At 39.4% G+C, this 10,453-nt stretch overlaps 2 protein-coding genes across 2 annotated transcripts; one reads left to right on the top strand and one right to left on the bottom strand.

Moving 5' to 3' along the window:
- Window positions 1-5,516: 5,516 nt before the first annotated feature.
- LOC127104352 (uncharacterized) lies at window positions 5,517-6,476 on the bottom strand. The gene has a single exon (XM_051041534.1). The coding sequence runs from the start codon at window positions 6,474-6,476 to the stop codon at window positions 5,517-5,519; it is 960 nt and encodes a 319-aa protein (XP_050897491.1).
- An 849-nt stretch (window positions 6,477-7,325) lies between these two features.
- Window positions 7,326-9,981, top strand: LOC127104351 (uncharacterized). The gene is made up of 2 exons (XM_051041533.1): window positions 7,326-7,873; window positions 9,819-9,981. The coding sequence occupies exons 1-2, from the start codon at window positions 7,326-7,328 to the stop codon at window positions 9,979-9,981; spliced, it is 711 nt and encodes a 236-aa protein (XP_050897490.1).
- Window positions 9,982-10,453: the final 472 nt, after the last annotated feature.

Below are 10,453 nucleotides of genomic sequence, written 5' to 3'. Positions count from 1 at the left end.
TACTCTTCTCTTTATGCAGAAATGATAGGGATTTAGGATGAAATCTAGTTATACTACTGTTATAAAAGTTATTTAAAGTTCTTATTGATATTTAGTTACTTCTCTGGTCTTATTTATAAAAAATAAATAGATTTTTTAAATTCATTAAACAATCATGTATCTGTCCAAATACCGGAGGTAGTATTAAACATCAATATTGGTAAAATGTCCTTGAAAATGTTATGACAAGGTTTCCAAACTAGCATTTCCGATTACAAGTTTTTATTACAACTAGTAACAAACCCGAGCGTATGCACGGGCCAGAATGTTAGGGGGAGATTTTATTGTTGAATACATAAGTGACTAAATGAAAATTAAAAGAAATTTTAAAAATTGGAAATAGGTAATAGAAAAATCAAAATTGAAGTAAAAAATTGTTTTTTGTTGAAAAATATAAAAAAACATTGAGTAAGGAAAGTGTGTTGATTTAAAAAAATAGATCGAGTTGTTAAAAAATATAAACTCTTGAAAATGTAGTAAATTATGTAATTTTTGATAAAATTAAATTCATATATGAATGAGATGCGTTTGTTTTTAATAATTGAAATGTGGGTTATAAAATATAAATAAAATGAAAGAAAAACTGATGTAAAAACTCACCATGTACATAATTATAATATGGATATTAAAATATAAAGAAATTGAGTATTGAAACTAAGGGTTGACCCATATCATTTAGTATAAAAAGAAAATAGGGTTTTTTTTGAAAAGACAATCAATGTGTTAAGTGCAAAAGTTGAAGGAATGCAGAGAGGTTTAAGTGCTGTAATAATGGATCAAGAGAAATCGAGTGGTTTCTCAAACTGGTATGACTGCATGTTCACGTATTATAAGTTGATGTAATGGATTCAACATCTGTATTGTTAACAATTTTTGTGTGTGCAGGTTATCGTCGGATTCAGAGAAGAAGAATGATTGGATTCAGAAACAGCTTGACAACCTTTTTGGTGAAGCTTTAGGTGTGAATGACGAAGCAATCGCGAATGCAAGTTTGAGAAAGAAACGAAAAGGAAAAGAACATGTAGTTGCAAAAGCTGGAGTGAGTGAAGCAAGAAAGGCTGCGAAGGAACCAGTTGCTGGCCCAAAAGAAGCCATCGATGAAACTTCAAAGCGTGCTGAGATATCCGGAACAAAAACGAAGGTAATATATTTAGTGTTTGAATGTCATGTTAGTTGATTTGCAAATGATGTTTTTTTTGAAACTTTGTCGTTTATGATGTTGCATGTATGGTTGTTATGTTTGTAGTTATTTAAAAGTGTTATATATGATTATAATTACAATGATGTAATGTGTAAAACACTATATTGAGTAGTTTTAAGTGTTGTCAATGAATTTATAAATATTAATATTATGAAGGGATGACACTTAAGCAGATGAAGAGGAAGTGAATAATGTACAAAAGAGGTTGTGGAAGATTTTCCTGGATCCTAAATCGGACCATCACAGTAGCACTTCTGATTCAGATGTTGAAGACTCTGATGATGAAGATTCGGAAGATGAAGAGGAAGATGTTAGAGAGGAAACATATTACTGGGAAAAAGAGATCAATTATGGTTATTACTGGGAAAAAGAGATCAATTATGGTTATAAGGCACGAAAAAATGTTCTAGTAAGACAATGTAACTCATGTTATAGACTTTCTGAGTATGTTGATACACATTGTTATTGATATTAACTAGTAGTAATGTTTACGTGCACATCATTTCCCGAGAGAGGTCACTAAGAAATGTCTATATTGGAACCAAAAAGCTGATAGAATAGAATATTTTATTATAATTGGTCATAATTAGTTTCCTATAATTATGTTGTATCATAATTAGATACTTGACCAAACGTTACACGTTGATGTATATATATTCTATTCAGATCAATGAGAAGGACACGATTTCCATTATCTTACATGGTATAAATCCTAACCGACCCCTCTCTCTAAAAAAAACAAAGCAAACGCAGAAACGCTGTAAGATAATGGAAATCGTCTCCTTTTCATTGATCTGAATAGAATATATATATATATATATATATATATATATATATATATATATATATATATATATATATATATATATATATATATATATATATATATATATATATATATATATATATATATATATATATATATATATATATATATATATATATACATCAATGTGTAACATTTGGTCAACTATATAATTATGATACAACATAATTATAGGAAACTAATTATGACTAATTATAACAAAATATTCTATTCTATCACACCCCCGCAGTCGAAGCGGGAGGTTCACGGACGTTTAGACTGGTTCGAAAATCATCAAAGAGAATGCGAGGAAGTCCTTTGGTGAAAATGTCTGCGATCTGATATCTTGAGGGAACATGAAGGACGTGAGCCTGACCACGAGCTACCTTTTCCCGAACAAAATGAATGTCCATCTCAATATGCTTAGTACGCTGATGCTGTACATGATTACCAGATAGATAGATGACACTAACATTGTCACAATACACCAAAGTGGCCTACGGAATAGGAAAATGAAGTTCCAGGAGAAGATTGCGAATCTAACACGATTCTGAGACAACATTGGCAACCCCCCTATATTCGGCTTCAACAATGGAACGTGAGAGAGTTGGCTGCCTTTTGGAAGACTAAGAAATAAGGTTGTCACCTAGAAAGAACACAGTAACCAGATGTAGAACGTCTGGTGTCAGGACATCCACCCCAATCGGCGTCAATGTAGAAGATAAGCTTTGTAATGGGAGATGGGGATAAGTGTAGTCCAAAGTGTAAGGTGCCCTGAACATATCGCAAAATGCGCTTAAGAACAAGCATGTGTTTTGTGCAAGGGGCATGCATGTTAAGACAAACTTGTTAAACAACATATGATATATCAAGTCGAGTGAAGGTGAGATACTGTAGGGCCCATGCAAGACTCCGATACAAGGAGGGATCCTCATAAGAAGTGCCAGAGGAGGTGCTAAGTTTCTGCTTGGTGTCAACAGGAGTGACTGATGGTTTACAGAATGCCATGCCAGCACGTTCAACGATCTCTGAAGCATAAGTGCTTTGACTGAGAAATATACCATCAGGATGACGAGATACTGCAATACCCAGAAAGTAACTCAGAGGGCCCAAATCCTTCATTGCAAACTCATATGCTAAGAGTGACATAATTGATTGGAGGAGGACCTGAGTGGAGGTGATGAGGATGATGTCGTCTACATACAGCAGAATGTAGGCCATGTCTAAACCTTGTCGATATATGAAGATGGAGTGGTCTGATGTGCTATAGCGAAAGCCAATGGTGGCGACATAGTCAGCAAAACGTTGGTACCATGCCCTAGGCGCTTGCTTAAGACCATACAATGACTTCTTCAACCGACATACATAATCTGGATGACGGAGGTCGCGGAAACCCAATGGCTGATGCATGTAAACATTCTCATGAAGATCACCATTTAAAAAGGCATTTTGGACATCCAGTTGATGAATGAACCAGGATTTGGAGAGAGCAACGGTAAGCATTGTTCGAATGGTAACGGGTTTCACCATGGGGCTAAAAGGCTCATCACAATCCACACCTGCAACTTGTGACCTGCCATCACCTACAAGACGAGCCTTATAACGCTCAAAGGAGCCATCAAAATTTTTCTTATGCCTAAAAATCCACATACATCGAATAATATTAGCATCACAAAGACGAGGAACTAAATCCCACGTCTTACTTCGAATAAGAGCATCAAATTCAAATTGCATTGCGGATTTCCAATTCAGGTCTGATAAGGCTAGTTTGGGGTTTTTAGGTATGGGAGATATGGTGTGGTTAGAGTGATAGATTTATAAGTTTAATATCGTTCGGGGTTTGACAATGCCTTTCATGCTTCGGGTGGTGATGGTTCGTGTAGATGGAGGTGGATGCGGTTGAATTGGTGGTGGTGATGGAAAGTTTTAATGGGTGTGTTGATCGAAGAGGTAGGAGATGATGATTGTTGATTTATTGAGGGTAGTGGTTGGTCAATTGGGATTATGGGTGTTGGTTGGTTATGTGCAGCAGGTGATGAAATTTGATTTTGCCACTGATGTATAAGGTAGGGGTGAAGGTCATCATCTAGGAATTGATAAGAGTGAGGTGAAGGGGAGTGTATCTTGGTGAAGGGAAATTGAGTTTCATCAAAGATAACATGCCTCAAAATTATTAATTTTCTATTAGACAAATCAAAACACTTGTAACCTCTATGATTCGGCGGATAACCCAATGAGACACACAAAGTAGAGCGGGGTTGTAACTTATGAATGGTAAATGACAGGAATAATGGACAAAATAGACAACCAAAGACTCTGAGATGTGTGTAGGTGGGATCACGATGATACAAGAGTTGTGTGGGTGACTAATTATGAAGTGTTTTACAGGGAATAATATTTAACAGGTAAGTTGCCACGTGGAGAACATGATGCCAAAACAAGGGGGGAACAGAAGAATGAGCTAGCATATTGCGTATCATATTATTAGTGGCTCTTATTTTGCGTTCCGCTTTCCCATTTTTGGAGGATGTGTGGGGACAAAAGAAATGAAAAACTAGACCATGATCAGTGCAATATTTTTGAAAACGCTCATTATTATATTCACCGCCATTGTCACATTGAAATGTTTTGACTTTTTGCAAAAATTGAGTTTGAATGAGTTGAGTAAGTGACTTGAACGTTTCAAACACATGAGATTTTCCGCTAATAGGAAAAGTCCACAAGAAGTTTGTAAAATCATCTAAGAATAAGACATAATATTTATGACCAACAAAACTTAAAATTGGAGACATCCGTAAATCACTATGTAAAATGTTAAAAGGCATAAAAGTCGTAGTTTGAGAATAAAAAAATGGCAATTTATCATGTTTGCCTAAAATACAATAGTCACAAACGACATACGAATTAAAAGGTTCACAACATATGAACTTATTTTTGCAAAGGGAATTTAAAACAGACACGCCATGATGACCAAAACGACCATGCCAAAGACTGGATGTGAGACCGACAAGACTGGGAGGAGTGGTAACTGGATAAAGATCTCCACGACTGTCACATTTGAGAAGGGTGATCCCTGTCTGAAAATCAGAGACAGTAAAACCAAAAGGGTCAAAGGAAACAAAAAAATTATTGTTAGTGGTGAGTCGTCTCACAGAAATTAAATTTTAAATAATTTTCAAGGCATGCAGGACATGGTTAAGGTGAAGTGTTGGTGAGATGTGGTTATTTGTGTGTGTCCAGTGCCGTGAATTGGAATTCCATGTCCACTGCCAACAATGACTTTATGATTTAAATTACTTACTGGAAAATAAGACGAGAGATTACCTTGTGATGCGGCTGTGTGAGATGTTGCGCCTGTGTCCATGTACCACTGATTGTCAGGAGTGTAGAGTGACATGGTGTGCATTGCGGTCTCAATGTCTGTCGGTATCTAAGATGAGGTAGAAGTTGCATACACCTGAGGACGCTTTCCTAGAATGCTCGGCTGCTTAGGAGGACCGGCAGGGCGTGTCCACTGAGAGGTGGGATACAGACACAGTGGCATAGTCCACGGTGGTGGAGTCCAACCCCATGGTTGCCATGTTGGGTACTGCTGTTACTGTTGCCAAGGAGGAGCAGACCAAGGTGAGGGAGTGCTGGGAGCTCCAGATTGAGGTGCACTGCGGTTACGACGTCCCCTCCGCGACCCTGGTTGCCACGGGAGCGAGAACGGTTGCTGGGGCGGCGGTTTCCACGTTGAGAGGTGTCTTTAGTAGGTTTCGGCTGAGTGGTGTGCATAGCAACATGAGAGCCCCTGTTTTCCATCTTAGTCATACTTGCTTCTTCCAAAGTGAGCATGGAACAAGCCTGATAGAATGTCGGAAGAGGGTTGCTATGGCGAATCAAAGTAGCAACACTACGGTAAGCTTCTGGGAGACCAGAGATCAGCTGAAGGACCAGACGATGATTGTTGACAGGGGATCCGACATTTCTCAACTGATCAGAAAGCATCTTAAGACGCTGACAGTAAGTAGAGACATTGGGAAAATCCTCAATATGAGTGTTAGAAAACTCTTGCTCAAGAGTGATAGCTCGAGTATTTTGGTTATCCTGAAAAATATCTTCCAAGCGATTCCATGCTTCAATTGTAGTGGAGTTGGGTTCCAGAATAGAGGTCAGCAAATCGGTAGAAATAGTGGAATAAATCCACTGAAGAATGGTGGCATCAAGAGTGGACCCTTGTTCATGGTTGGCGTCGGTAATGACTGGTGGCTCTTTTCCGATAGATGGAACAGTGTGATGCAGGATTCGATGTGAGTGAGTATGGATGCGGAAAAGCTCGGCCCAAGTACCATATTGATCTTTTTCCATCTCAAGAATAATAGGAATGTGATTCATAATATTGGAGACGGCAAGAGCGAGATGAAACTCCGATTCGGAACCTCGAAACATGGTGTTCTTGGGCTGGCCGGAATCACCAGTACCGGTGGATTTGTGGCTATCGACGTCACTGTGTTATGAATGGTCTGAATCAGACATGGCTACAGGTGGAACAATGAAAACACACAAATAATAGAGATAGGTGAAAACACGTACAAAACAGAAGTCATTGTATGGTCTCAAGCAAGCGCCTAGGGCATGGTACAAATGTTTTGCTCACTATGTCGCCACCATTGGCTTTCTCCATAGAAAATCAGACCACTCCCTCTTCATATATCGACAAGGTTTAGACATGGCCTACATTCTGCTGTATGTAGACGACATCATCCTCATCAACTCCACTCAGGTCCTCCGCCAATCAATTATGTCACTCTTAACATCTGAGTTTGTAATGAAGGATTTGGGCCATCTGAGTTACTTTCTGGGTATTGCAGTATCTCGTCCTTTGGTGAAGATGTCTGCAATCTGATGTCTTGAGGGAACATGAAGGACGCGAGCCTGACCATGAGCTACCTTTTCTCGAACAAAATGAATGTCCATCTCAATATGCTTAGTGCGCTGATGTTGCACATGATTACCAGATAGATAGATGGCACTAACATTGTCACAATACACCAAAGTGGCATGAGGAATAGGAAAATGGAGTTCCAGGAGAAGATTGCGAATCCAACACGATCCGGAGACAACATTAACAACCCTCTTATATTCGGCTTCAACACTGGAACGAGAGAGAGAGTTGGCTGCCTTTTGGAAGACCAAGAAATAAGGTTGTCACCTAGAAAAACACAGTAACCAGATGTAGAACATCTGATGTCAGGACATCCACCCCAATCAACGCCAGTGTAGGAGATAAGCTTTGCAATGGAAGCATGGAATCACTTGGAAGATATTTTTCAGGACAACCAAAATGCTCGAGTTGTCACTCTTGAGAAAGAATTTTCTAACACTCGTATGGAGGATTTTCCCAATGTCTCTACTTACTGTCATCGTCTTAAGATGCTTTCTGGTCAATTGAGAAATGTCGGCTCCCCTGTCAACAATCATCATTTGGTCCTTCAGCTGATCTCTGGTCTCCTAGAAACTTACCGCAGTGTTGCTACTTTGATTCGCCAGAGCAACCCTCTTCTAGCATTCTATCAGGCTCGTTCCATGCTCACTTTGGAAGAAGCCGATATGGCTACGATGGAAAACACAGGCTCTCATGCTTCTATGCATACCACTCATTCGAAACCTACTGAAGACATCTCTCAATATGACACCCCCCACACACACAACCGTTCTCGCTCCCGTGGCAACCAGGGTCGTGGAACGGGACGTGGTAACCGTAGTACACCTCAGTCTGGAGCTCCCAACGCTCCCTCACCTTGGTCCGCTCCTCCTTGGCAACAACAACATCAGTACCCGACCTGGTAACCATGGGGTTGGACTCCACCACCATGGACTATGCCACCGTGTCCGTATCCCACCTCTTAATGGACACGCCCTGCCGGTCCTCCTAAGCAGCCAAACATTCTAGGACATCGTACGCAGGTGTATGCAACCTCTACCTCATCTCAGATACCGACAGACATTGATACCGCAATGCACACCATGTCACTCCACACTCCTGACAATCAGTGGTGCATGGACACGGGCGCAACATCTCACACAACCACATCACAAGGTAATCTCTCGTCTTATTTTCCAGTAAGTAATTCAAATCAAAAAGTCATTGTTGACAGTGGCCATGGAATTCCAATTCATAGCACCAGACACACACAAATAACCACATCTCACCAACCACTTCACCTTAACCATGTCCTGCATGCCCCGAAAATTATTAAAAGTTTAATTTATGAGAGACGACTCACCACTGACAATAATGTTTATGTTTCCTTTGACCCTTTTGGTTTTACTGTCTCTGATTTTCAGACGGGGATCACCCTTCTGAGATGTGACAGTCGTGGAGATCTTTATCCAATTACCACTCCAACCAGTTTTGCCGGTCTCACATCCAGTCTTTAGCATAGTCGTCTTGGTCATCCTGGCATGTCTGCTTTAAATTCCCTTCGCAAAAGTAAGTTCATATGTTGCGAGACTTTTAATTCTTCTATCGTTTGTGAGTATTGTGTTTTAGGCAAACAACAAATTTCCATTTTTTGATTCTCAAACTACGACTTTGATGCCTTTTGACATTTTACATAGTGATTTATGGACGTCTCCTATTTTAAATTCTGCTGGTCATAAATATTATGTCTTATTCTTAGATGATTTTACAAACTTCTTGTGGACTTTTTCTATTAGCAGAAAATCTCATGTGTTTGAAACGTTCAAGTCACTTACTCAACTCATTCAAACTCAATTTTTGCAAAAAGTCAAAACATTTCAATGTGACAATGATTGTGAATATAATAATGAGCGTTTTCAAAAATATTGCACTGATCATGGTCTAGTTTTTCGTGTCTCTTGTCCCCACACATCCTCACAAAATGGGAAAGTGAAACGCAAAATAAGAACCATTAATAATATGATACGCATTATGCTAGCTCATTCTTCTATTCCCTCCTCGTTTTGGCATCATGCTCTACATATGGCTACTTACCTGTTAAATATTATTCCATGTAAAATACTTCATAATTAGTCACCAACACAACTCTTGTATCACCGTGATCCCACCTACACACATCTTAGAGTCTTTGGTTGTCTATGTTATCCATTATTCCTATCATCTACCATTCATAAGTTACAACCCCGCTCTACTTCGTGTGTCTTCTTGGGTTATCCGCCGAATCATAGAGGTTACAAGTGTTTTGATTTGTCTAATAGAAAATTAATAATTTTGAGGCATGTTATCTTTGATGAAACTCAATTTCCCTTCACTAAGATACACTCCCCTTCACCTCACTCTTATCAATTCCTAGATGATGACCTTCACCCCTACCTTATACATCAATGACAAAATCAAATTTCACCACCTATTGCACATAACCAACCAACACCCATAATCCCAATTGATCAACCACTACCCTCAATAAATCAGCAGTCATCATCTCCTACCTCTTAGATCAACACACCCATTAAAATAAACTTTCCATCACCACCACCAATTCAACCGCATCCATCTCCATCTACACGAACCATCATCACCCAAAGCATGAAAGACATTGTCAAACCCCGTACGATATTTAACTTAACAATCTCTCACTCTGACCACACCATCTCTCCCATACCTAAAAACCCCAAACTAGCCTTATCAGATCCGAATTGGAAATTCGCAATGCAATCTGAATTTGATGCTCTTATTCGAAATAAGACGTGGGATTTAGTTCCTCGTCCTTGTGATGCTAATCTTATTCGATGTATGTGGATTTTTAGGCATAAGAAAAATTATTATGGATCCTTTGAGCGTTATAAGGCTCGTCTTGTAGGTGATGGCAGTTCACATGTTGCAGGTGTGGATTGTGATAAGACTTTTAGCTCCGTGGTGAAACCCGCTACCATTCGAACAATGCTTACCATTGCTCTCTCCAAATCCTAGCCCATTCATCAACTGGATGTCCAGAATGCCTTTTTACATGGTGATCTTCATGAGATTGTTTACATGCATCATCCATTGGGTTTCTGCGACCTCCGCCATCCAGATTATGTATGTCGGTTGAAGAAGTCATTGATGGTCTCAAGCAAGCCCCTAGGGCATGGTACCAAAGTTTTACTGACTATGTCGCCACCATTGCCTTTCTCCATAGCACATCATACCACTCCCTCTTCATATATCAACAAGGTTTAGACATGACATACATTCTGCTGTATGTAGACGACATTATCCTTATCACCTTCACTTTGGTCCTCCGCCAATCAATTATATCACTCTTAGCATCTGAGTTTGCAATGAAGGATTTGGGCCCTCTGAGTTACTTTCTGGGTATTGCAGTATCTCGTCATCCTGATGGCATATTTCTCAGTCAAAACACTTATGCTTCAGAGATCATTGAACGTGCTGGCATGGCGTC

The sequence above is a fragment of the Lathyrus oleraceus genome, chromosome 7 (genome assembly GCF_024323335.1).
Source record: "Lathyrus oleraceus cultivar Zhongwan6 chromosome 7, CAAS_Psat_ZW6_1.0, whole genome shotgun sequence".
Lineage (NCBI taxonomy): Eukaryota > Viridiplantae > Streptophyta > Magnoliopsida > Fabales > Fabaceae > Lathyrus > Lathyrus oleraceus.
The sequence above is the reverse complement of the archived record's forward strand: the minus strand, read 5'-3'. Positions and strand labels throughout refer to the sequence as shown.

What these genes read in the sequence shown, in the direction of transcription:
- LOC127104352 (XM_051041534.1), bottom strand. Translation starts at nt 6,476, where the DNA reads ATGTTTCGAGGTTCCGAATCGGAGTTTCATCTCGCTCTTGCCGTCTCC.
- LOC127104351 (XM_051041533.1), top strand. Translation starts at nt 7,326, where the DNA reads ATGGAAGCATGGAATCACTTGGAAGATATTTTTCAGGACAACCAAAAT. An exon ending in CAACATCAGTACCCGACCTG is followed by an intron (nt 7,874 to 9,818) that starts GTAACCATGGGG and finishes GTGGATTTTTAG; the next exon opens with GCATAAGAAAAATTATTATG.